This window comes from Narcine bancroftii, chromosome 4 (genome assembly GCF_036971445.1).
Source record: "Narcine bancroftii isolate sNarBan1 chromosome 4, sNarBan1.hap1, whole genome shotgun sequence".
Classification (NCBI taxonomy): domain Eukaryota; kingdom Metazoa; phylum Chordata; class Chondrichthyes; order Torpediniformes; family Narcinidae; genus Narcine; species Narcine bancroftii.
In genome coordinates, this window is record NC_091472.1 from 182,683,046 (window position 1) to 182,710,981 (window position 27,936).

At 38.1% G+C, this 27,936-nt stretch overlaps 1 protein-coding gene across 1 annotated transcript in view; it reads right to left on the bottom strand.

The window, feature by feature from the left end:
• Positions 1–331: 331 nt before the first annotated feature.
• Positions 332–27,936, bottom strand: part of LOC138761294 (putative phospholipase B-like 2) — a 35,036-nt gene continuing 7,431 nt past the window's right edge. Inside the window, 8 exon segments of the mRNA XM_069933188.1 lie at positions 332–2,238; positions 12,617–12,779; positions 13,191–13,343; positions 14,034–14,105; positions 14,345–14,440; positions 20,244–20,404; positions 23,581–23,672; positions 24,960–25,174. Coding sequence (XP_069789289.1) covers positions 2,071–2,238; positions 12,617–12,779; positions 13,191–13,343; positions 14,034–14,105; positions 14,345–14,440; positions 20,244–20,404; positions 23,581–23,672; positions 24,960–25,174 — 1,120 coding nt within the window. The 3' untranslated portion in view covers positions 332–2,070.

Here is a 27,936-nt window from a genome sequence, read left to right on the forward strand (position 1 = left end):
CTTGAATCTGCCTCTGGAAGCAGCATCTCATAATATTTTAAATAACTGCAGGAGCTAATGAGTTTCTATCACATTCTGGCAGTATGATGAGAATTTCTCTGCTGAATTCAATAACCATTTCATTTGAACCTATGCCAGATAGAAAAAAAATAACTATCACTACAGACATTGTTATTTATAGATATTTCATGGAACGTTAAAGAAGATCATTGCAAGTCTTTTGTGTGTCAGCCAACACAATAAGTTTCCCTGGTGTGTACACCAATTCAAAGTCATAGTGATGTAGCTTCATCATCAGCTTTTGGATTCGCGGAGACATCTCACACAGCCAACGTTTTTGAATATTTTAATATGAGATTTCACATCCAAAGTACAGAGTACCTATGGTTAGATTTTAAAATTCTCAAAGATACACTCCCTTAAAATCACCAATGCCTGAAGAGGGCGCACAAAATCAGTGAACCGGTGCAGACTCGAAAGGCCAACATGGCCTGTTTCCGCTCCGTAAATGGTTATATGGTTATGGTTAAGGTCCTTTGTGAATTTTTGCCTTCAAAAAATTATCAGGACAATTCAAACTTTTCCACTAGGTGGTGCTGTAATCAAACCTGATTTATAGGGAAACTTAGGTTCCAACCAACCCAATTCTTCTAATGCCAAATTTCTAAAATGTTTATTTAATTCTTAAGGAAATACATGCATCAGGAGCCAAAGGTAGTTGAAAGCACTAATTCAAATACATGCTCAGGACAAAGTCATTGTTCCCGTTTTATATGAAAACTCTTTACCCAATGTATAATGCTTCAGATTAACCTTATTTACTACCAAGAGTAATTGTGAGCTGAGCATCACCACTGAGTTCTGCGACAAAACTATAAAATCATGAGGAGACAGAAGGCTAATAACAACGCAGGATGGAAGGAATGTCTTCCAACTCAACACATCACCCATTAATGTTTCATTTTTAAAAAAACACAGCATTTGAATATTTGCTCAATTAGCAGGACTCTTTCCTGATCAAGAGAGCTGGAAAATTTGCATTAATTATTCTCAATGTTCAATCAGGCCATAAAAGGTCTGACACATAATCATGTTTTTATTCAAAAATCACAACTTAGTACAGACATCATCCTCTGTACTCAAAACTAAAACAATTTTCTACATTAGATTGAAATGCAAAATCAAAATCTCAGTCGCAAATACTGGCACTGGCCTGATTAATAGCAGCCACTGATGGAATGATTTGTGAAGTTTCCCAACATTTTGGCAGTCATTTGGAAGTGCAAGTCACAGCAAGATGTCCCAATCTTATCTGTTATGGAACGATTCCAACTTTGACTATTATTTGATTCAACTATTAGCCAAGAGAAAGGAGGTTTTAGCTGCTCATCCTGAACTCAGCCAGCTGTAGTTACAGATTTGCCTTACTCATGTAATGTACAGATCTACTGATTTGTGGAAAAAGTAGCCTGAGTTGGAGTGAAGTTTTCCTTTGGTTACCAAAGTTTTAAAATATACCCTTTAGCCTAGATTATGCACTGAAAAAATATGACTTAAGAAATCCTTGCAAGTTTTAATTGTCCTTGTGGTATCATATTCAAAATAAAACACTGGTAAAAGCTGGTAACTATTCCGAGAAGTTTATACCAGCAATATGAGATTTAAAGTTATCGAATTTCATCAATTACTGTATTTGATTGCATACAAGACCCACAGGCATACAAGAACCTCCACTCCCCATTCACCGCCATGCTCCTCCGACAGCCGCTACCATACTGATCCCATCGCCCCACTTCCACCACCAGCCCCCAACGGTAGATGGCAGTGATGCTAGGCTAGTAAGCCACACAGCGATGATCACCGTCAGCATTACTCACCATTATCAGTCTCATTTCAACTTCACAAACAAGACCTGGGGGATATTTTTGAGCCATTTTTTGGGGAAAAAAGTGGGTCTTGTAAGCCATCAAATATAGTAGCTTCATACAACAATGGGACAGAAGATCCACATAAATGGCAAGATCTGATTTAAAGTACTTTTTGTTTTAATCAGGTATACGTTCCAGATTTTCATTTCCACTCTACCATCACTGGTAGAAACCTCCATAGATCAGGATGTCCCATGTGCAGAATTGTGCTGAAGGGGGATTTGCTCCACTGAAATGCTGGAACCTCGTCCCATGTTGGACCACTCACTGCGATCATCTGATAGGCCTTGTGCAGTTCAAAGGAGGTAACCTAGGCATTACATGTCAAAGAGCATTAAATATATTAGTAACTTCATATGGAGTCAGACAGCAAGGAATCAAGCCCTTCAGCCCACCATGCCTATATACCTCTCTCTACCAACTCCGTTGACCAACATTTGGACCATGCCCTTCAATGCCAATGCATAGTCTTGTCCAGATATTTGTACATGTTGTGAGACTACCTGCCTCCACTACCTTTTCATTTATTGGATTCCAGATTGGAACCATCACTTGGATGACAAGATATCACAAGCAGGAAAATGAAAATCCCAAGAGATCCTACACGTTTATTAAGAATAAAAAGGTTCTAGAGAATTGGTCCTATTACAGATCGATATCTTTCTGTGAAGCCACTGGAGATGGGTGAGATTTTAAATGATCATTTCTTTAATGTAAAGATTATGGGAGCCAAATAATTGAAGGAAATTAATTCAGAGGTCCTGAACCATATGGGGAAGAGATCTTGGTAGCGTAAGAGCATCACATTGCAATTTCTTCTCTAATTTTACACAAGGAAAAAGGCCCTTGATGAGATATTTACATCGTCTTTGGCTTTGTGTGAAATGCCAGAAGATTGGAGGGTGGCATGTACTGTGCCATTATTTAAAATGGGAAGCAAAGATAAATCAGGGTCACACAAGGCAATCTGAAGGATTAGATAATTTTGAATCCAAGGGGAACAGGCCCATTAGATTCAAAATTGGTTTAGTGGAATGAGTCAGAGGATAGTAGTTGAAGGATGTTTTCAGATTAGAGCCTGGTGTCCAGTGCTGTGGTACAGGGGTTGGTGCTGAGTTCACTCTTGTTTGTTATCTATATTAACAATATGGATGCTAATGTAGTTAACACAACTATAAAATTTACAGATTAACCAAAATTGGTTGTAGAGTGGACAGTGAGGAAGGATAACTTGGATATCCTTCTCTTTTTCAGATGGGAAGTTAGGCCAAGGAGTGGCAAATGGAATTCAACTCTGACAAGGTGAGAGGTGCTGCACTTTGGCTAGTCAAACCAGGGTAGGACTTGCACAGTAAATGGTAGGGGTCTGGAGAATGTTGTAGAACAGGGATACTTTGGAGCACAGCCACATAATTCCCTGAAGGTGGCAACTCAAGTGCACAAAATGAAGACACCTGACACACTTGCCTTCATTGAGTGGGTATTTAGTACCAATGTTTGGACCTCATGATTCAGTTGAACGAGGCATTGGTGAGACCACACTTAGAGTGGTTGCCCACTTATAAGGGTATCAATAAATTGGATGAGGTACACAGAAGATTCACTAGGATGTTGCTGGGACTGGAAAGGTTCAGTAAGAGGAAGAGGTTAGAGTGCCTGGGTGTTTATCATCTGGAGTGTCAGTTCATTCTGGGGTGATCTTAAAGAGATTTGTAAAATTATGAGAGACATGGATAAAGTGAATGTTGAATCTTTCTCTTTTTAATTTTGTTAAAAATTTTTTATTTTTCACACCAGAAATCACATTAGCCATGCTACACACTTTTTCTTTTTCACACATATACAGTGACTTTTTCTCCCCCCCCCCTCCTCCCAAGCCACCCCCCCACCCCTCCATTTTAGGTATACAATCTAGGTTACATTAAACCAGTCAGATAATGTTGTCATTCAACAAAAATACACCAGAAATTCTACTGAGTCCATTCTTTTCTTTCCTTCTCCTTCCATCAACTTAGGTAATGATTGTCCCCGGTAGGTTTTCGCTATTGTATTTAATGTAAGGCTCCCATATTTGTTCGAATATTTCAATATTATTTCTTAAACTATATGTAATTTTTTCTAATGGAATACATTTATTCATTTCTATATACCATTGTTGTATTTTCAGATTATCTTCCAATTTCCAGGTTGACATAATACATTTTTTTGCTATGGCTAGGGCTATCTTAACAAATCTTTTTTGTGCATCCTCCAAATCAATTCCAAATTCTTTGTTTTTTATGTTACTTAGAAGAAAGATCTCTGGATTCTTTGGTATATTGTTTTCTGTTATTTTATTTAATATCTGATTGAGATCTTCCCAAAATTTTTCTACTCTCTCGCATGTCCAGATTGCATGAATTGTTGTTCCCATTTCTTTTTTACATCGAAAACATCTATCAGATACTGTTGGGTCCCATTTATTTAACTTTTGAGGTGTAATGTATAGTCTGTGTAGCCAGTTATATTGTATCATACGTAGCCTCGTATTTATTGTATTTCTCATCGTTCCAGAACATAATTTCTCCCATGTTTCCTTTTTTATCTTTATATTTAAATCTTGTTCCCATTTTTGTTTAGTTTTACCATTTGTTTCCTCATTCTCTTTTTCTTGCAGTTTAATATACATATTTGTTATAAATCTTTTGATTAACATTGTATCTGTAATCACATATTCAAGGTTACTTCCCTCTGGCAAACTCAAATTGCTTCCTAATTTATCGTTCAAGTAGGATCTCAGTTGGTAATATGCCAGCGCTGTATCTCCAGTTATATTGTACTTATCTCTCATTTGTTCAAAGGATAAGAGTCTACTTCCTGAAAAACAATTCTCTATTCTTTTAATCCCTTTTTTTTCCCATTCTCTAAAGGAAAGGTTATCTATTGTAAAAGGGAGTAACTTATTTTGCGTCAATATTAGTTTTGGTAATTGATAATTTGTTTTATTTCTTTCTACATGAATCTTCTTCCAAATATTGAGGAGATGATGTAATACTGGAGAAGTTCTATGTTGTACCAATTTTTCATCCCATTTATATAATATGTGTTCAGGTATCTTTTCCCCTATTTTATCTAATTCTAATCTCGTCCAGTCTGGTTTTTCCCTTGTTTGATAAAAGTCTGATAGGTATCTTAATTGTGCGGCTCTATAATAATTTTTAAAGTTTGGCAATTGTAAGCCTCCTTGTTTATACCATTCTGTTAATTTATCCAGTGCTATCCTCGGTTTCCCCCCTCTCCATAAAAATTTCCTTATTATTTTCTTTAACTCTTTGAAGAATTTTTCTGTCAGTTGTATTGGCAATGCCTGAAATAAGTATAATATCCTTGGAAAAATGTTCATTTTAATACAGTTTATCCTTCCTATTAGTGTTAGTGGCAAATCTTTCCAATGCTCTAAATCGTCCTGTAATTTTTTCATTAGTGGATAATAATTGAGTTTGTATAATTGGCCGAGATTTTTGTTTATTTGTACACCTAGGTATCTTATTGCCTGCATTTGCCATCTAAATGGAGATTCCTTAAATTTTGAGAAATCCGCATTATTCATAGGCATTGCTTCACTTTTATTTACGTTTATCTTGTAACCCGACACTTCTCCATATTCCTTCAATTTCTTATATAATTCTTTTATTGATAGTTCTGGTTCTGTTAAATACACTATAACATCATCCGCAAATAGACTGATTTTATATTCCTTGTCTTTTATTTTTATTCCTTTTATATTATTATCTATTCTTATCGATTCTGCTAGTGGTTCTATAGCTAACGCAAACAATAAAGGTGATAGTGGGCATCCCCGCCGCGTTGACCTGCTTAAGTTAAATTGTTTTGATACATGTCCATTTACTGTCACTTTCGCTAATGGTCCCTTATATAATGCTTTAATCCAATTAATATACTTCTCCGGTAAACTGAATTTTTGCAATACTTTGAACAAATAATTCCATTCTACTCTGTCGAAGGCCTTCTCTGCGTCTAAAGCTACTGCTACTGCAGGTGCTTTATTTCCTTCTACTGCATGAATTAAGTTAATAAATTTACAAATATTGTCTGTTGTGCGTCTTTTTTTGATAAATCCAGTTTGGTCTAAATTTACCATTTTCGGTACCTGCTCTGCTAATCTGTTTGCTAATAGTTTAGCTATTATCTTATAATCTGTGTTTAGTAAAGATATTGGTCTATATGACGCTGGTGAGAGTGGATCTTTCCCTTGTTTTAGTATTACTGTAATTATTGCTGTTTTACATGAATCTGGTAAGCTTTGTGTTTCATCAATCTGGTTGATTACATCCAGGAGGGGCAGAATTAATAAGTCTTTAAATGTTTTGTAGAATTCTATTGGGAGTCCATCCTCTCCTGGTGTCTTATTATTTGGTAATTTTTTTATTATCTCTTGTATTTCTACTGTTCCAAATGGTTCTGTTAATTTATTTTGTTCCTCTATTTGTAGTTTTGGTAGTTCAATTTTAGTCAAAAATTCATCTATTTTTCCTTCTTTCCCTTCGTTTTCAGTTCGGTATAATTGTTCATAAAATTCTCTAAAGTTTTCCTTAACTTCTTTTGGATTATATGTAATTTGTTTGTCTTTTTTCCTAGATGCCAATACCATTTTCTTAGCTTGTTCTGTCTTAAGCTGCCATGCTAGGATTTTGTGTGTTTTTTCACCCAATTCATAATATTTCTGTTTTGTCTTCATTATATTCTTCTCCACCTTATATGTTTGTAATGTTTCATATTTTATTTTTTTATCCGCCAATTCTCTTCTTTTAGTTGTATCTTCCTTCATTGCTAATTTTTTTTCTATATTTACTATTTCCCTTTCCAACTGCTCTGTTTCCTGATTATAGTCCTTCTTCATCTTGGTTACATAACTTATTATTTGCCCTCTAATGAATGCTTTCATTGCATCCCATAGTATAAACTTATCTTCCACTGATTCCGTATTTATTTCAAAATACATTTTTAATTGTTTTTCAATAAATTCTCTAAAATCCTGCCTTTTAAGTAGCATGGGGTTTAATCTCCATCTATACATTCTTGGAGGGATGTCCTCTAGCTTTACTGTCAATATTAAGGGTGAATGGTCCGATAGTATTCTAGCTTTATATTCTGTTTTTCTTACTCTATCTTGCATACTAGCTGATAACAAAAATAGGTCTATTCTTGAGTATGTTTTATGTCTAGCCGAGTAATATGAATATTCCTTTTCTTTTGGGTTTAGTTTCCTCCATATATCCAAAAGTTGCATTTCTTGCATTGATTTAATTATAAATTTGGTTACTTTCTTCTTTCTGTTAATTTTTTCCCCAGTTTTATCCATATTTGAATCCAAATTCAGGTTGAAATCCCCTCCTATTAGTATGTTCCCTTGCGTATTAGCTACCTTCAAAAAGATATCTTGCATAAACTTTTGATCTTCTTCGTTAGGTGAATATACATTAAGTAGATTCCAAAACTCCGAATATATCTGACATTTTATCATTACATATCTCCCTGCTGGATCTATTATTTCCTCTTCTATTTTAAATGGCACATTTTTACTAATTAATATAGCCACTCCTCTTGCTTTTGAATTATACGATGCTGCTTGTGCTCCAATTCAGTTAAGTGTGTTTCTTGGACAAATGCTATATCAATTTTTTTCTTTTTTCAGTAAATTTAGCAGTTTCTTCCTTTTAATTTGGTTATGTATTCCATTAATATTTAAAGTCATATAGTTCAACGTAGCCATATTATACTTTGTTTATCTTCCCTTTCCGTTTTTCCATCATTACCTTTCCTCCTTTTCCATTTCTGTTTTCTTATTTTAAACCCTTTATAAGACAACATTCCTAAAACATCAAACATTTTCCTTATTCTCCTATTTATAACTTCTTTAGCCCCAATCTCCCCTTCCCCTCCTGAGTTGTCCTTTATCCCTTGTCGGACAACCACATCTCCCCTCTCCATTTGGGTTTGCGAATTCACTCGCAAGCGTCAACTGATTTTGCAGTGACCGCTATTCCCCCCCACCCAGCCCCCCCCCAGAAAAGATTTCACTTTTCATATGTAACAAAGGTCACTCTTTTAATTCCCTCCTTATTCTCTCTATTCCATTACCTTCCCTTATTAATTCTTGTCTATACTATCTATATTTTCCTCTAAGTACCGATACATTCACGTATGCACATTATACCTATACACTCTTATACCTCTTTACCCACATACATATCAATCGTGATCATTTTTACTCCCATTACACGTCTTCATCTCTCCGTCTATTTTGTAGTTGTTCTGCAAATTTTCGTGCTTCTTCTGGATCCGAGAATAGTCTGTTTTGTTTTCCTGGAATAAATATTTTCAATACCGCTGGATGCTTTAGTATAAATTTATACCCTTTCTTCCATAAAATCGCCTTTGCTGTATTGAACTCCTTTCTCTTCTTTAGGAGTTCAAAACTTATGTCTGGATAAATGAAGATTTTTTGCCCTTTATACTCCAGTGGCTTGTTGCCCTCTCTTACTTTTTCCATTGTCTTCTCCAGTATCTTTTCTCTTGTAGTATATCTTAGGAATTTTACTAAAATAGATCTTGGTTTCTGTTGTGGTTGTGGTTTAACGGCCAATGCTCTATGTGCCCTTTCTATTTCCATTTCTTGCTGTAGTTCTGGACATCCTAGGATCCTAGGGATCCAATCTTTTATAAACTCCCTCATATTCTTGCCTTCTTCATCTTCCTTAAGGCCCACTATCTTTATGTTATTTCTTCTGTTATAATTTTCCATTATATCTATTTTTTGAGCTAGTAGTTCTTGTGTCTCTATAGCTTTTTTATTTGATTCCTCTAATTTCTTTTTTAAGTCCTCTACCTCCATTTCTGCTGCTACTGCCCGCTCTTCCATCTTGTCCATTTTCTTTCCCATTTCTGTTAAGGTCATATCTATTTTGTTCATTTTCTCTTCTGTGTTGTTTATTCTTCTTCTTAAATCAGTAAATTCCTGTGTCTGCCATTCTTTAAATGACTCCATGTATCCTTTAACAAGAGAAAGTATATCCTTTATCTTGCCTTTCCCTTCTTCTTCTATTTCACTGTACTCTTCCTCTTCTTCTTCCTCTGGGTTGGCCATCTGTTGTTTCTTTGTTGCCCTTTTCTTCTCTTCTTTCTTGTTTCCATTGTCTTCTGTGTTCTCTTCTTGCTGCAGGTGTTCTGCAGCTGTCGTTGCTGGCTGTGGAGATCGACTCCCCAGCTGGTCCCCCCTCCCGTCGGTGTGTTTTTTTCATGCGCGGTTGCGCACTTTTACTCGGCTCAGCGAGACATTTTTGTAGTCCAATTTCTACCGACCTGAGGAAGCGAGCTTCTCTCTCCACAGCGGGCCTCTTCGAACAGGTAAGGCCTTCTCCTTCTTCCTCCGTTGTCTTCTCTTCCTCTCTTCTTACCGTTGATTTTGATTTTTCTTTTTTTGTCGCCATCTTCTTTCCACCTTTATACTCACTTTTCTTTAACTTTTATTTCTGTGCCTTTGTGTTTTCCTTTGTTTTTTCCGACTTTTCTGGAGAGGGCTGGAGTTCACCGTCCGGCCACTACTCCATCACGTGACTCCTCCAATGTTGAATCTTTCTCAAAGGTTAAATGATTTTAGAAGGGCATAGGTTTAAGATGAGAAGGAGGAGATTCAAGAGACCTGAGGGGAAACTTTTTCCACTCCAAGGGTGGTCCATTTTTGGAATGAGCCCCCAGAGAAAACTGTAGAAGCGGGACATTCAAAAGACATTTGCACCGATACACGGATAAGAAGGGCTTAGAGGAGGGGTGACCAACCATTTAATTGCTGCCCAATTAACCTACACCCCTGGTATGTACTCGTGGGTCAAAATGGCCTGTTACTATGTTGTATGACTAAATTAAAAATTAAAAGGTTGGCCACTTCTGGTAGAATACAGACTAAATGCAGGATGTGGAAGTAAGGGTCTGTCTGGTGAAGATTGATCAATATTAATTGATGCCTACATGTGCTTCACTGCTTTGTAAAAGAATGCAGAGGGCTGTAAATATTCAGAGAAATCAGGAGCCCTATGACTAGTGTTGCCACACAACCCCAGCTGAGCCAGTAAATTTCCATTAGCTTGGAATTAGGTAAGTGCCTGAGGAAAGGGGGACCAGGTTATGCAATTCATTTGTATAATAATGCAATTTGCAGATGAGTTGTGTGAAACTATTGGTGATAGGGCAACACTTGTTACATGGGAGAAGGCCGTTTTTTGATTGTGGTAGGGTATACAAACCCATGCATTTGTATATTTTTGGAGCTCCTTGATCCTCTAGGGAAGTGACAGACCTCCTACAGGCCTCTGTAACCAATAAAGGGAAAATTGGCTGAAGCCTGAGCCCTTCATTCCTCAAGGAGAATAAATTACTGATTGGGTCCTCACCCCAGAACCCGGACCGAGGATCGACATCGGTCCTCCATGAGGTAAATGGGACTAACCCATAATGTCAGCTCAGTCAATGTGGACCAAATGGCCTGTTCCATGCTGCATGACTATGACAAAATATTTTCACACCTCACTTTAAACAGTCTCCATTACGGGCCAAGGTTCTCACTGCCCACTCTCTCTTTACTCGTAATTCTGAACAATTCTGTCAGGTTCCCACTTAATCCTCGTCCATTCCAAGGAAAACAAACCCAGCCTATCTAGTCCCTCCTGACTGAAATGTCCCATCACAGGAAGCATCCTGATAAATCTCTTCTGCAACTTCTCCAGTGCAGTTACACTCTTCCTATTCTGTGGAACTGCACAGAACATGCCAGTTATGGCCTAAAGTTTTATGTACCATGTCCTTAAATTCGATGCCATGGCTAATGTAGACTAGCATCCCATTTATCTTGTTAGGGACCCATGGATTTGTTTACCAAGATCCCTCCATTTTTTTTTAATAAATACACCCTAGCACCCTGACATCTGTGGCAGTATGTCCCAGAATTATGAGATATCGCAAAGTGGATTAAATTCCATTGTTCTGTCCAAGATCATTCGGTATTGTTCTATCTTCCTTTCTATCAACAATTGTGGTAACAATCATAACCAATGATATGATAAAGGAACCTTGGATGACCAGGAATATTGAAGATTGAATCCAAAAAAAATGAAAACACAAGACAAAGACTGGCAACTGGAATAGAGTCTCTTGAGGCTCTAGAGTAGAGAACCTTTGAAAGGAATTAGGAAAGCAAAGGGATTAAGGAGAATCCCAATAAGTTCTATATAGAATGGAGGCCCAGTCATATTTAAAGAGGAGGCTGATAAGTTCTTGATTAGCAAGGGTGCCAAAGGTTCTGGGGAAAAGGCAGGAGAATGGGGTTGAGAGGAAAAGTATATCAGCCATGATTCGAACAGCAGAGCAGACTAGTTGGGCCAAATGGCCTAATTCTGCTCCTATGTCTTATGGTCTTGCATCTGGAACAAGAATATGCAGGGAAAGATAGCCATTATCTTTGGAGACAATCATATCTCCAGGTTTGCAGCACAGATCAAGAATGAACCAGAATCGAGCATGTTATGCAATGATTATGTAAACTACAATATCATAAAAAGTAGTTGGATAATTTGCTCTTTTTGGAATCCTGCCAGTGAAGCTTTCAATTATGTAAAGAATCTTTTAATGTCTCTCTGGGCAAATGAAAATATCACTTAGAGTAGAATGTAAACTGAGTCAGAAGCTAACAACCAAGTGAGCCATATTTTGCCTACCATGTATGTGCAGTAGGCAATAGCAGAAGTGGAGGTTGTAGCGGCCCTTACTTAGAGACATGAACCGACCCGCATAATGGCTGATGAACACGACAACCGTGCGGACCTCCAGCCGTCATCCCAGCTGACCTCTGCACGGCAGGAAGATAGGGAACTTGGGCGGGAACAATGACCAACCAGAGGTTGATGGTCAGATATCGTGGGGCCTTGACATCAGCGCCAGGGGTCCCATAAAAGCAGAGCTGCCAGTGGAATAAAGTAATCTTTGATTTAGACTCCTTGCATGCCTTCCTCCACACTTGTCATAGTGTGTACACTACAAGGTAACAATATCACTGCCAATTTGTTTCCTCTAGATATATTGTATTTATTTATTTTTAGCCTCTATCAGGCTATTTATTACCCACCCCAACTGCCCTTGAGAGGTACTGAATTGTCTGCTGAGCTGCTGTCATCATTCTGCTCTTGGGGAGAGTACTCGTTAGATGAATTTAACACATTCATTTGAGCAAAGAAGTTAACATTGGAGAGAGACTATTTAACTCTCCAAGTTTTACACAGTGATAGTGCAGGATGTCAAACACCATTAGGCTGCGTGGATCATTCACAGACGAATGGGAAAGTAAAACACTGCTCGAAGTAGGAAAAAAATATTATATGAAAAATAAAATTAGAAAAACTGGGAATCACATATTACTTCAACTAGTCTGCAGGTCAATCAGCACCTTAATAAAAATGTTTATTGATAGTGCAGCTACAACCCTACTATAGTTCCTACTCTCATCAAAAGCCCCACACAATTTATTTTCCCCCTTTCAAGTGTGGGTGGCAACCAATGAGTGTCTAGCATTTTCTGTTCCCCACAGTCCTTCGTTCCCATCTGCTATGCTGCACGATTACCACAATCAGACAGCTCACCTTCATATCTGTGCCTCCATGTGAGCGCAGTCCTAATGCAGAAAACGGGTAACTTCCATTAACTGGATTGAGATCAGATCTGGCCGAAATTGAATTCTCACCATTGGGCTTCGGATCACATTGCTGACAATATGATAGAGGGTCATTCATAAAATTATTATACCTGAAAGTAACACCATATACAAAAGATCCAAATTACACATCTACATCTTAAAGTTAATATGGCAGGACGTGTGTAATCAAAAATCTGAACAATCTAAAGGTGCAGCTATCCAACAATTAACAACTACAAACAAAGTATAATGGAAACAAGTTTAAAAAATGCATTTCAATGGTCCAAAATATTAGCTCCCAATTTCCAGTATTTCAGATGGATCATTAATTATGCTGAATTTCTTAAACCATCCTCAATAGGACTAATTGTGCTGTTTAATATTTAAGTTTAATGTAAAAGTGTAAGCCTTCAGAATTTAAAAGCAACATGAAATTACATTTCATTCAGTGATTTCCAATGTCTATTTAAAACATTACTGTAATAAAAAGTTATTAATACAAATCGATGTAGTCCAGGTACCTCATTAATTTAATCATCGAGTCCATGTCTGTGACCAAAGTCTGATTTCGACGGAATATCAGAGCACGAGGACTCTTGTTATAACTGAACCAGTCACCATATTCCTTAACCAGAGCCAGATTCCCACTAGCATTAAAAATCTCTTCAAAATACCTACAAAAATGGAAGTACAATTTAAAAGTTAAAAGTGTTTTGATCAATTTACTTGCACAGCTATTCTAATTTTTTGGACTTTCAGGTTAAATGCAAAGAATGGGGAGCTGCTACATAAGAGTAATGAGTAAGGGGCTACGTTGGATTCTTGCTTCCTTGGGAAAGGGTACTTTCATCTTTTTGAGCACAAACTGTTCACAATGGTCCATGTGACAATCCTGGGCAATACGTGCAGAAATCGGTGAGAAATAACTATGCAATCCTATATTGGTTGAGGGACAAATGTTGAGGTGCCCGGGATTGGTTTCCTGCTCTTTTTTTGAAAGGTCATGGATGCATGACCTTTTGTTTCTGTGCATGAATCTTTCAATGGGAACATCGACTTTCATGGTAATGAGTGAGAGGGATGATAGGAAAATGGATGATTTAAAAAAAATAATCACGCCAAGTTACAGGATATGAAATGTACAAAATCTGATTAAGCATCCATTCCCTCAAGGGATGTTAATGGTCTTAATTTAACTTGAAGACCTAAAGTAAGATTATTGATAATCTGGGAGGGAAACGTGATAATGGAATACAAATTATAAATTAAAAGAGCAGGATCAATGCTTGTTTTTGGGAGAATGGATATAAAACATTTGATTGATCTTTATGGAGATAAAAGAAAACCCATTTGTCCACACTTACGGTATATTGTAGCTGGCCCAATAACGGTTTTGCGTCAGCTCATCTGTTTTATCAGCATTTACTATATGGCCCCTGCAATTGCACAGAAGTCAGTTTTCAGAAGCCAATGAAATACATAATCAAACATAACAGAAGAACCAGAAAAAAAAATCTACAGTCTGCATCCATTCTCACACTATAGGTGAATCAAAAGATTTTATGAAATGAGTGCTGAAAGCATAAATTATAAAACAGGTCATCTAAAAAAAGGCATATCTACATTCTAGAGAAAAAAAATACAAATAAATAAAGCCCAACACATTCATACTTACGGTATTTGTTCTAAAACTGTCAATAGGTTCTTGTTGATATCAGATTGGCCTGGTGTAAATAAGTTATAGTCCACAATCATCCACTGATTATTGTACCTTTTTTAAAAAAAAACAATTCCATTGCAGGAGTACAAAGTTACTTTAGTGAATGTTAAAGCATAGTGACCATTTATTAACAGGAGAGGGAAAGCAATCAGGCAAGTACATCAAGATAAAAATACAAATTGCCCTGCAAAACCAAAATTTCTAAATTGCAGCAGGTACTCTGCCTGCATACATGAACACGGTGCCATTTATTAGCCCTTTTGAATAGGATTAACAATAGGTTAGTATTATTTAATTATAGTTCATGTTAGTCGATTTAATCAGTGCAGTTTCTCTCAACATCAGCAATTCAACATTATTTTAAATGACTGAAAATTAAAACTATTACTTGGACTTTACTAATCTTTGCTCTGATGCTTGAACAGCTTGACTCAATGACTTGGATAGTAGAGACATCTCCCACTCTCCTCCAAAACTACATTATCTTTAAAGCAAATTTAAAACATTGCACAGCAAATGTTCCTGTGCCTGAAAATCCTTAATGACAAGGAGCCTACCTGGACAGAAAGGCAAGCACCTCACTTAATCTGATAATCAATTTTCTGATCAACAATTTACATTTACAGTAAATCAGATCAACTCCCTTCATTTCCTGCTTAGAGTTATGATTAAGACTGCAAATGTTTCACAAGACGTGGCAATGCCCAAAAATAAATATATTACGAACATGCACATTAGAAAATTATGTCTGGGAAATGCAAATCAATTTTCAATATTTCAGTTGTGAGGCAGTTAATACCACCAAGTAATTTTGAACATGGTTCATGTATTTTGGTGCCACAGTAATACCACATCAGACCATGTGGAAAATTAGTCCAACTTTAAATCTTTACACACGATGAAAAATCACCTGTTTTCCTATGTGGATTGTGGAGGAACATGCGTTTTCCCTGACTGGAACATTGTGGAACTGTGGATCACAGGGGATCACGTGACCTCCCTGTCTGAAACCAATTTGGAAGTTGCATCACCTGCCAATCAAGGTAGGAATTCCAACCACCCATTAGTGCACACCTTACCATTGGCTCATTTAAATGATTCAGTGTCATAATTGGCCAGACGCCCAGCTCAGAACAGTACAAACATCAATGCATACCACATATTGCTCTCTCTACCTCTTGGTCCAAGTCCCAGATATCGTTCCACACCAGGTTGCTACTGTGGACGTCGCTGAAGGAGTCACGGGTAAGGTGTGCACTACACTGAGTTGAGCCATAATACTACAATAGATCAGTGCTTGCAGACAGTCATTTGTACCCCTTTGGTACAGGGAATCAGGAGTGTATTTTAAAGTCCCTGTCTGTGAAATGTGCATATGTGCAGGTGAATGTGATAGGATAAGCAGCCACTGGTACCGGAGTCCCTTATGCATGATGTACTGTTATAGTTTTTGTCTCATACTGTGTAGAAGATAGGCAGCCACTGGTATCAAGTCCAACCTGGGTCCAATGTGAATATCTATATAGTTACAGGTATACCCTGTTTTACCTGTAAAAACTGTGTTTGCTTTAAGAAAGGATTTTTTTTTTTTTAAACTTTATTTAAGATTTTATAACATGAATAACATATAGGATTACATTAAAAAAAAATTAAGAATAAAAGAATAAAATTACAATACAGTATCAGTAATCTAAATAAACTATACCCTCCCCAATAATTATTACACATTAATAACCTAACTCAAATTAGTCCAACCCCCCCTTTCCCCCCCCAAATAAAGAGTGAAGAATTAATAAAGTTAATAATATGTGAGAAAAAAACCCACTTACAAAAAAAAACAAAAACATAACCGATTAAAATACTAACAAAAAGAAAAGTAATTAATACTAAAATATCAGACTTAAAAAACATAATTAAATCAAACTTAAATGCATATATTTAACAAACGGAGTTAAGATGAAACATATATTTAACTCAAACTTAATATAAAAAATTAGTAAAGTTAGTAACATAATCTATCAAAAATTCTTAAACAATAATCAATTCTTTAAAAAAAAATTGTAGCATGAAAAAAAAATGAAAAAAAACTCTCTATAGAGATAAACCTTCACCAAATATCAACTAACTTCACATCTATCATCATATTAGTCATATAAACCACCATCTTAAAACAAAATTCAAACCTCATTAAGCATTGTACAATTCAATTTTAGTACTCTTCCACCATTTTTCCCTTTTACTCTTAAATAGTTATCCAATAAAAGCTCCAATACAACATTTAAATATCCCCAATCATTACATTAAAATTCAGATATCTGAATTATAAAAACACATCTACAACGAAATCTATATCTTCAACAAATGGAGCATAAACCACAAACAAAATTCAAGCCTCATTAAAAATTGTACAATTCAATTTATAACTTTCACCATTATTCCTTTCATTCTATAACTAAAATAGCAAAATAATATACACCAGAATTACCACTCCTTTCACCTTAAAGTTAAAGAAAAAATATATAAAAACTTATCCATTCCATTCACATTTAAATTTCAGATATTCCTTATCTACTGAATAAACTTTACAAAAAAAACCACATCAATTTTTAGTTTTTTTAAACAATCAAATACTTTCTTATACTTTTTTTTATATTTAAACAAAAATAACCCCTTCACTCTTTAATCTAATAATACAAAAAAAGGAAAAAAAAATGGGTAAGAGGTTAAAAATACCCCCTCCCGTCTAAACCGCGCAATGCGGTAACTCCCAAAAAAAAAATGGGTGTGAGATAACTCACACGTAGGAGATGACTTTCAGGAAATAGTGCCTATCCAGTTCTCTCCCCCAACTCTCACTTCATCTTAAGCTAACATCATTATTTAATATCCCTTTTTTTAAAAAAAAACATTAGAAAAAAAAAGGACAACTCTTCTTTTAATCAGCTCCAACTGCCGAGTCACCATTACAACCATTCCTTCTTGGAGCACGGCTCTTTTCTTCCATCTCTTGTCTCCTTAGAGATCGCAGCGGACTATGTCTCTGTTGAAACTGAGTAATTGGCAGCTCTTGAGCAAATGCTATAGCTTCCTTTGGAGAATCAAAGAACTTTGGTTGGCAACCATCTTGAAAAACCTTCAAAACAGCTGGATATCTAAAGGTTGCCTTATAACCTTTCTTCCACAACAACTCTTTAGCAGGATTGAATTCCTGTCATTGGAACATAACTTCTTGACTCAAATCCGGATAGAAGAAAACTCGATTATTTTGAATCATCAAGGGTGATTTTCTCTGTTGTGCATTTCTAATAGCCACTCGTAAAATTATTTCTCTGTCGTAATAATTCAAGCAACAAACCAAAACAGGTCTTGGACTTTGACCTGAAATAGGTCTTCTACGCAAGGCTCTGTGAGCACGTTCCAGTATTATACCTTCCGGGAAATGTTCTTGACCCAACACCTGCGGAATCCATTCAGTAAAAAATTTTCTGGGGTCTGGTCCCTCCATACCTTCTGGCAAACCAATAATCTTTATATTGTTCCGTCTGGATTGGTTTTCCAAATAATCAATCTTTTTCACCAAATTTTTATTTTGAGTTTGTAAGTCTTCGACCATTTTGGTCACATCAAAAACTTGATCCCGTATTTCGTCTATATCTTCTTTACATGAATTAAATTTATCTCTCACTTCAAGCTTAAAAGCTCCAAACTCAGCCATCTGTTGAGAATGTATTTTCACCAAAGTATTAAACCTAGTACCAAGTTCAGTCATAATCTTGAATAATACCTGTATTGTATAAGATAATTTAGATTCAAGATTCACAAAAATCTTTTCAATTGGAAGAGATTTTGGCTCAACAGATTCCTGCTTCTTCTGCATAACCAAAGGATCTTCTATTCCTTCCTTCATTCTGGTTGCCTTCCTTGTAGTATGACTGCGTGTGGAAACCCCAGCCATAGCCTCTCCAGCAATGACTGGAGGATGCTGGCCAGGGTTTTCCCCAGTCCATAATGTATTAAATTCTCCCAGTACATCAAGTTGTATAGGTTCTTGTATCTCAAGAGATGCAGTTTGCAGCACCACCTCTACAGCTGACAAATGCCTTTGAGTAACTCTTTGTTCTAAAGGCTGTTTGGCGCCCTCTTTAGGGGGCTCTACCGATGTAACAGAGCTCTACATCCGAACACTGTACCTCTCTCCTGGGATCCATTTCACGCTGAGTCCCGGTGTCTTTCCTGTAGGTAGGCTCCAAAACTTGAACTTTTGGAAAATGTAGTTTTTTGATGATCTGTTGTCATTTTCTTTTGCTCTTTTCCACCAATTGTACCATCATAAGTTAAATTAACAGCACTGAAATTATCTAAACTTTTAAAGAATTTTAACGGGCATTTCTAGACAAAACAATAAGATAGAGTCAGGAGAGGACTGGAAGGCACGTCTGATCCTTACGCCATCTTGCCATGCCCCCCCTTTATGAAAGGATTTGAATTTTTTTTTTACAATAGTAGTGAATGGGTCTCTGTCTTAAGCCATTTCGACTTATGAAAGATTTCATAGGAACGCTCTAGTTTCATAAAGAGAGGTATACCTGTATTTAGTAGTAATTATGTATTATTTGACATCTTCCTGTTTGTCTCCCATGGAGGAACACAAGGCCAATAATGTTACCTCTCTGTAAACCCCACCCCCAAACACACCAGTCCATAGGTACATTTTAGATTGTTTTTTTTTATTTTTTAAATATTTTATTTTTCACACCATAAATCACATTAGCCATGATATACACTTTTTCTTTTTCACACATATACAGTGACTTTTTCTCCCCCCCCCCTCCCTCCTCCCAAGCCACCCCCCCCACCCCCCCCCTCTCATCCATTTTAGGTATACAATCTAGGTTGCATTAAACCAGTCAGACAATGTTGTCATTCAACAAAAGTACACCAGAAATTCTACTGAGTCCATTCTTTTCTTTCCTTCTCCTTCCATCAACTTAGGTAATGTTTGTTCCCGGTAGGTTTTCGCTATTGTATTTAATGTAAGGCTCCCATATTTGTTCGAATATTTCAATATTATTTCTTAAACTATATGTTATTTTTTCTAATGGAATACATTTATTTATTTCTATATACCATTGATGTATTTTCAAATTATCTTCCAATTTCCAGGTTGACATAATACATTTTTTTTGCTACGGCTATCTTAACAAATCTTTTTTGTGCATCCTCCAAATCAATTCCAAATTCTTTGTTTTTTATGTTACTTAGGAGAAAGATCTCTGGATTCTTTGGTATATTGTTTTCTGTTATTTTATTTAATATCTGATTGAGATCATCCCAAAATTTTTCTACTCTCTCACATGTCCAGATTGCATGAATTGTTGTTCCCATTTCTTTTTTACATCGAAAACATCCATCAGATACTGTTGGGTCCCATTTATTTAACTTTTGCGGTGTAATGTATAGTCTGTGTAACCAATTATATTGTATCATACGTAGCCTCGTATTTATTGTATTTCTCATCGTTCCAGAACATAATTTCTCCCATGTTTCCTTTTTTATCTTTATATTTAAATCTTGTTCCCATTTTTGTTTAGTTTGGTACATTTTAGATCGTTGATGGTAACTTTACGAGACTTGTAAATGTGTACTGGTAGAGAATCCATTTGCATTATGTAGACCCAGTCCTCCCTCTGCCTTCAAGGGCACCAGAAGAAAATCAAAAGTAAATCAATATAATTATAATAATTTAAAGCTGTTTTGGAATTCTAGCCATTTATTTAAATCTAGAGCATGGGGTACAAATCTGACAACTGGCTTACACTTCAAGAACAAAGGTTTTAAAATTAACAGAACTCACGTGCCACTGTTGAACTTCTTAAAAATTGCAGCCCATTTTGCTCCACTGGTTGCAAGCCGATTAGCTACAATATTTCTTAACCATTCCATCATAGAGCCAACTGGGTTCACAAAATTCCACAACTGGGTGTTATGATTACCTATTGTGGTTTCAAGAGTAACCTACCGGTAACAATAAAGAGAATGACTATTAACGAGGCATCTGTTCAACTTTCAGCATGTTTATGTTAAAATTACATTAGTCAAAGTAACCATGTACTTTTAAAAATCTAATTGATTTGCATTTGACTCCATTTTGTTTACAACTTGTCATTCAGACACTCAGGAAATCTTTCTCCTCCACTTACTTACTTCCTAACGTTCAACTAAATTATATTGTTTCAGAAAGTACAACTTCCATAAACCAAGGTTCTTTTCAGATCTTACCAACTCAACCTCACTGCACATTTCAAACTTCCATCATCATACTTCTTTGTCCATCCTTGTGGGAGTCAAACTCTTCTACAATTATGCAAAAGACACAGGACATTATTTTTTACCCCAAGCACCGACATAAGCTCCTTTCACACAGCCTCTTCAAGGCAGGAATATTGTACCTTTATTATGCCACGCCATTCTCTGTAAAAGATATGAACACAGAATGGGGGGGGGGGGGGGTGTGGTAAATTGTAGTCCCACCTTTAAGCCGGCAGCAGTGGTAGTCACAGCACTGAATCGATGTCTGTGTAAAAAGGGAGAACCGTCACACTAGATGCCGACGCTATTGTGTTACACGTCATGCCTCTTTTGCTTCTGGAATGCTTTGTAAAATGACTCACTAGCCCAGCATTATGCCAGCGTTGTTTGGTTCAGTGTAAACAAGCAAAGATGGCTTAAGGATGGGTCTTCTTTACAGCAGTATTGCAGGATCTCTTGTTAAAAGGGTTAGTGTCTACTGTCAATTCCAGCCAGCTGCTCTCAGGCTCATCCAGACTTGGTTTTTAAATCGATCACATTTGCTATTAAAATGACCTTGTAACTTCATATCTCTGCATTACAAGTCTTGCAATGTTATTTTTACCCTGTCGCAGCCTACATCCTGCTGTAAACTTCACTCAGTGTGTTGTTATTTCCTTATTTTCAAATCATTCTATGTCATCTTCCATTCTTTGGAGCTCTCAAATCCATCAACTCAGTTGGAACTTCTATTGATCTAACATTTGCCTGCTATGCAACCTTCATCTCCTGAAATCCACCACTGAACTTTGGAATTCCAAATCCTACCCTTTAAATAAGCTTGGAATGTTACTCCTGATATCTTCTCACAAGCTATAAAATTTTTAAAAATCTGATCATAATCTGATAGAGTGAAAATAAAAAGACAATCAGATGAATTAAGAAGTTACAAGCTGATAGGGGAGAGGGAAGTTGGGCAAATGAGTCCTTTTTGAAGCAGAAAGATGGTTAATCAGGCTATGCAGGGGATATTATGGAAATTCAACCTAAAAATACAGTAAAATCCCCATTTTCCAGCATTCGAACAACCAGCAAAACAAAATGACGAATATATATGTAATTTAAAAAAATAATTTAGAATAAATAAGGTTTGAAATAAAAGTTTAAAATTGTCGAAGTAAATATTCTCCAAAGCAACACAACCCCTTGGGAGCAAATATTCAGCCAGTGGAGGGCCCCAGTTGTTTGAATAAAATTATTTTTGCATAAAATGGAGATGCCCAGGATGAAGAACTGGGTTATGCCGCTCGCCGCTGGGGCGACTCCCTAAAGTATCACCCTATCCCTGCTTGCCTGGTAAGCATCTTTATCAGTATATTATTAAGCATATTAGTAAGGTTCTATTTATTTATCTATCTATTAATTTATTTATTTTAATCAGTTGGGGGGGGGAAGAAGGGGGCGGTTAATTATGACAGCGGCATGGTTAGCGTAGTGGCTAGGGCGACACTGTTACAGCATTCGCAAATGGGGTTCGTGTATAAAGGAAGGTGCGCCGAAGGCCTGACTGGGATACTAGATTGCAGGCGAGTCGGGTTGTGTTGAGGACCTGACCAGGTCACTGGCATGGAAGTGAGTTGGGTTGCCCTGAGGGTCTGACAGGATACCAGGATGAAGAGCTGGTCGATGCCACTTGTCTCCCTATACCTGCCTACTAAGAGTTTTTATTTTTATTAATATTAAGTATATTAGTAAAGCTTTATATGTAAACTTGAGAGGGTGAGGGTTAATTATGTTGGTGGCACAGTTAGCGTACCGGTCACCACAGTGCCAGCGACTAGGGTTCAAGTTTAAATTTAAATGTTGTAAGTTATGGAAATTACTTGATTAAAGTGAATATTACCAAATTAAAAACTACAATACTGATTTTTTTTTCAAATTACTTTACATTAATGCAGGTGCAGGACATTTTAATCTAGAAAATGCTGGAAACAATCAGCATTCTAGGTCTCCGGTCAAAGACCCTTCTTTCTTTCTTCACAGATGCTGACTGCTGAGATTTTACACCATTTTCTATTCTTAGCATATGATGTTTTTCTTTGATTTTCACATATTCAATCCAGGAAAATCCACTCCATCAGTCTATTCTCTATCAGAAGAGTGATCACATGTCGCTGGTGGTGATTTTACTTACATAAACCTGATTGCTGACGATTAGTTTGAATGTTGGAAGGCTGCACACTGCAACCATGGACAAAAGTCCTAAATTCATGAAGTGATGCAAAAGTGCCTACTTTTGACATTAAGGCAGTATTTCACCAGGTAAGCGGTCATGGAACTCTAATAAACCTGGGAATCTGGAGGGAAAACTTTCCAGTGGGGGAGTAGCATCTCACGAAAGGGAAATTGGTTGTGACTGGGGATGATTGGACAAATGACCAATATCTCAGATGGGGTAGGGAGCACTACTAATTAGAAACTCAACAAATCTGCACCGTAGCTTCAAAAGGAGGTTCAGCGTGAGCATCTCACAGCCCACTGCTCATATCTGTTTCACCATTTACAAGTTTTAGGTCAGGTGGAGCAGCGAAGATCATCTCAAGCAATTTCCTTTCCACGACTTACTAATTTGGAAAAATATTGTCATTTTTTCACCACTATTGGGAAAATCTAATAGCGATATTGGAGTATCTTTACTACACAGAAAGTAACTCCACCCTGTAGCTGTTGCTTCCACCTCCAAGGGCAGCAAAGGATAAGTTATGTTAGTCTTACCAGTGACATACTTATCCTGTGAATGAGTAAATCAAATAAGTTCACCCTCTAATTTGCATAATGTCACTGATGCTCCAATAGACAAGTAAATATTCAGTAGAACAGAGGATAGGCTAGAAATTACTCACCAATCCACTGCTCAGGATGTAAAAATCATCACCTGAAAAGATGGTCCCTGGATACGATGAAAACGTTTGCACCTCTCCTGGTATAAAATCACCTATGCAAAACAAAAACAATGGAATTGGGAAAGTAAATGTCAATAACATTAGATCCTGCTCCAGCATTCAATTTCCAGACACTGTAAATCTAATCTCATTCATCTCATTAAGGAGTTATCTTGTTTACAGTCAATGGATTCAGTGAAGAAATAATTTAATATTTTAAGTTAATTTTGAATGCTAGAACGCAAGACACACTTTCCATTTCAGGCACACATAATTAATATTTATGTGGCCAGATGAAGAATAAAACTGCCTTTATTCATCAAAAGCTATCAATTGCCTTTGTACAAAGTAGCAGTTGATTCTCAAACAAACCAGTACAGAAGAAAACCCTTCAGTCCATAATGTATGCACTAATTACATCTGCCTGAACATTATCCATATCTCTTTTTTCCATGCAGATTTATATGCCTGTCAAAATCTCTCTTAAATATCGCTATCATGTCTGCCACCAGCACCCACCTTGCCACCTGGCAGAGTATTCCAGCCACCCACCACTCTTTGTAAGAAAAAAAAACACCTGCCTTCCACTTGCCCTTGAAACAGTTCTCCCTCTTAAAAGAATCTGATTGTTTATTCTTTCAGTGCTTCCTATTCTATAAATTTATCAGCTCACTCCTAGGCCTCTGATGCTCCAGAGAAAACTATCCAATGTTATCCAACCTGTCCTTTTAGCTAGTACTCTCTCATCTGGGTAATAACCCGATGAACCTCTTCTGACCCTTCCCAAAGCCTTCACATCCTTCCAGTAATTTCCCCAAATCCTACTTATCAAGGACATTTCACTGACAAGAACTTTTGGCTTTCCTGATTCCCCGTCTAATTTATTTACTGCTTTCTCTATATTCTTTCAGGATTATATATCAATTGTACTCTGAGAACAAATTGTGTTGAATTGTTTTTCTAATCTTTTAATCAAAAGATTAGAAAAAAAGATTAAAAGATTAATCTTTTAAATAATCTTTGTGAAATTAAAACTCTGTGGTTCCAGTTTGATTTACATTTAATTTCTCTATTTGTAGTGAGGTGCTTTATTCAGATTGTAAAAGAAACAAATCACCCAATAAAATCAACATTTTATTGATGAGCTGAGGCCACCAAATAATGCTGATCTTCAACTTTTTCTCCTTGCTAATTAACCAGTGCACTTTTTAATTCATACCTATACAAATTGAAAAACAAAAATGCAGTTCATAATTTCGGCTGCATTTATGACCGTAAAAAAAACAGTGAAATTTCACATGTTAAAACTGTCTAACCCATGGTCACATGTCCATCCATACCTCCTGGGAAAGACTTAAAGGACAGCTTATATTTCTTGATGATTCGCAGCATTGTCTGATAATTGCTCCAGGTGTCATGAGATACAAGCAGTTCTTTATTGCCTGGCAATAGTTTGATGAATGCAGAGCAGGACCCAGAACCAAACATCTTTGAACTATCTGATTTATTAAATACATTTTCTAGATCTTCCAAGTCACCAGACATCTGAAAGAGACTGCAAAATAATTATTTAAAAATTGAAATACTTAAAAAGATGATGACGAACAAAGTCTGCAAGAACATGTTTCATCATTAGTCTCATGGGCTTTATCATTTTATTCTGTGGGAAAGTCTCGGTTATGGATAAAAGCTGCAGACCAGAAGAAATGAAATTTAAAGGAACCAAAAAGTTAAGACAGGAATCACAACAGAGGAACTTTATCAATATATCTAAAAATGGCATTACCCAATTTCACACCAGCAGAACTGCTCTGATAAATTGTCACAAAACATTTACCACCCCCCCCCCCCACTATAGAAACGTGGCAAATAGGCACCACCCTTTATTTCATTTGTTAAATGAATCGCATCACAGTTAAGAAAAACTGGTCACTCTGAGTACAGTTCCCAAGAATCAATACTATGTTACATCAGCAGCTTTCATTTGGAAGGGAGCACAATACCTGTAACAGCAATAAAGCAAAAGGAAGAAAATTGGACAGGACAATGGTTAGCTTTGTAAAGACAGTGCAGTTACGAGCCAAGAAATGAGGGGTATCCATAATAGAGAATGAAATGCTTTTCTACTTAGCCTGATAATGATTACCCCATTCCAGGTATAAACCCTTGTTGTACCCTCTACTTTAGAGAGGCATCCTCAATTACCCCAGTGTTTTCTACTTCCTTTGTCTATTGCCTTCAAAGTAGGACTAAAAACAGAAAAACAAGTATACATATTCCAGCTACTGATCTTCTCACCTCAAAATTTCTAAAATAGTAATTCATAGAAAATTACAATTCATTTCTGGTTTAAACTTAAATTATTTTAAATTCCCCAAAAGGTATCCTAAACTAATTTTTTTTCCAGGACCTTTACAGCTGGTAATAAAGAGTCAATTGGTGCACAATCTGGCCTGCTTTCAAATTCAGAATTATAAGATGGCAATAAAATAATTTTCAATACCATCCAGCTTTTATGCCTAAATAAACATATAAACACTTGGGGCAGGAGGACCATTGTACTTCTGCTTGAAAGTCAGAAAGTTGTGGTTTCTAAGGATTTCACTGAATTCCAGTCTGGCATTTGTGACAGTTTATGTTATATTTTATATTGTATATAGATATGTTTTATAGGAGTTAAATTGTGGCATTTTTTTTAAAAAAAAAAGTTTAGGTCACATACAGATACAAAAACTTCAAAACAGATCTCATTTAAAATGCTCACTCTCAAACCAGACAGTTCAGGCTCCAGGTGCCCGAGCAGAAACTTTGAAGAATGCTTAGAAGGACTTCACAAGGAGGTGTTAATTGGACATGCTGTGAACTAATGGATTATTATTTCGAAAAGCAATAGATGAACAACTCAGAAGTTTAGGCCTGAAACCACAGTCTGAAGGCACTTTCAGGTGGCCAAAATCCCCAATTGTAAAGTTGCATAATATACCCCCATGCGGCTGCAGGAGGCCACCTGAAAGCACAGGCGGCGTCTGCCAGGTGAACTATGTAATCCTCCTCCGGGAGGGATAATCGCCGGAGCACAGAGGTCCCCCCCCCGTGCACATGAATGCAGCTACCTGAAAGTGGCTGCTAAGGGAAATAAAAAATTTAAAAAAAAAAGTGGCTGCTAAGGGGATAGCAAACAGCTGGCGAGTGCCTGACAGCTCCCCTTCCAGCTGGACATCCCCCACACTGATACCGCTACCCAGCTCTCCCAGTGGCCTGACGTGTGACCCCAGGCCCTCTCCCACGGCTGCCCAGCATAGGTCCCTACACTCAATCTCCCAGCAGCCCGATGTGAGCCCCCGGGCTGTCGGGGGAGCGGGCGCCGGGGCCGGGGCCGGGGGGGGGGAGGCGCCGGGGGAGCGGGGTGCCGGCGCCGGGGGAGCGGGTGCCGGTGTCAGTGTGGGGACTTCCTGTGCCAGCCACCCCATGCTGTGGGGACTTGTGTCGGTGTTTTTGGGAGAGCGGCGCTGCGGTGTCAGCACGGGGACATCCCCGCACTGTTAGTCTGTGCCGGCTGTCCCAGCTCTGACAGTCAGCTATCCCAAACCTGACAGCCCGAAGGGACAGGAGCCGGAGTGCGCTCAGAGGCGCATCTGCCCCTTCAGGAGGCAAGCGCTGCACCTTTAGCACTGCCAACTGAGCGGCAATTCAAAGGGCTGCTAATTGACTGTTCAGAGGGGGAGGGGGAGGGGGAGGGGGAGGGGGAGGGGGAGGGGGAGGGGGAGGGGGAGGGGGAGGGGGAGGGGGAGGGGGAGGGGGGAGGGGGAGGGGGAGGGGGAGGGGGAGGGGGAGGGGGAGGGGGAGGGGGAGGGGGAGGGGGAGGGGGAGGGGGAGGGGGAGGGGGAGGGGGAGGGGGAGGGGGAGGGGGAGGGGGAGGGGGAGGGGGAGGGGGAGGGGGAGGGGGAGGGGGAGGGGGAGGGGGAGGGGGAGGGGGAGGGGGAGGGGGAGGGGGAGGGGGAGGGGGAGGGGGAGGGGGAGGGGGAGGGGGAGGGGGAGGGGGAGGGGGAGGGGGAGGGGGAGGGGGAGGGGGGAGGGGGAGGGGGAGGGGGAGGGGGAGGGGGAGGGGGAGGGGGAGGGGGAGGGGGAGGGGAGGGGGAGGGGGAGGGGGAGGGGGAGGGGGAGGGGGAGGGAATTCAGTTCAGCATCAGCAGTAGCTGGGACTGGAACAGGACAAACTGGCAAACTTGTGGAAAATCACCAGTTTTGAACCCAGGTTGTGAGTTCCTAGTTCAGCACGGCCAAAGCCCTTGTGGTCCATACAATAGGAGAAGACTA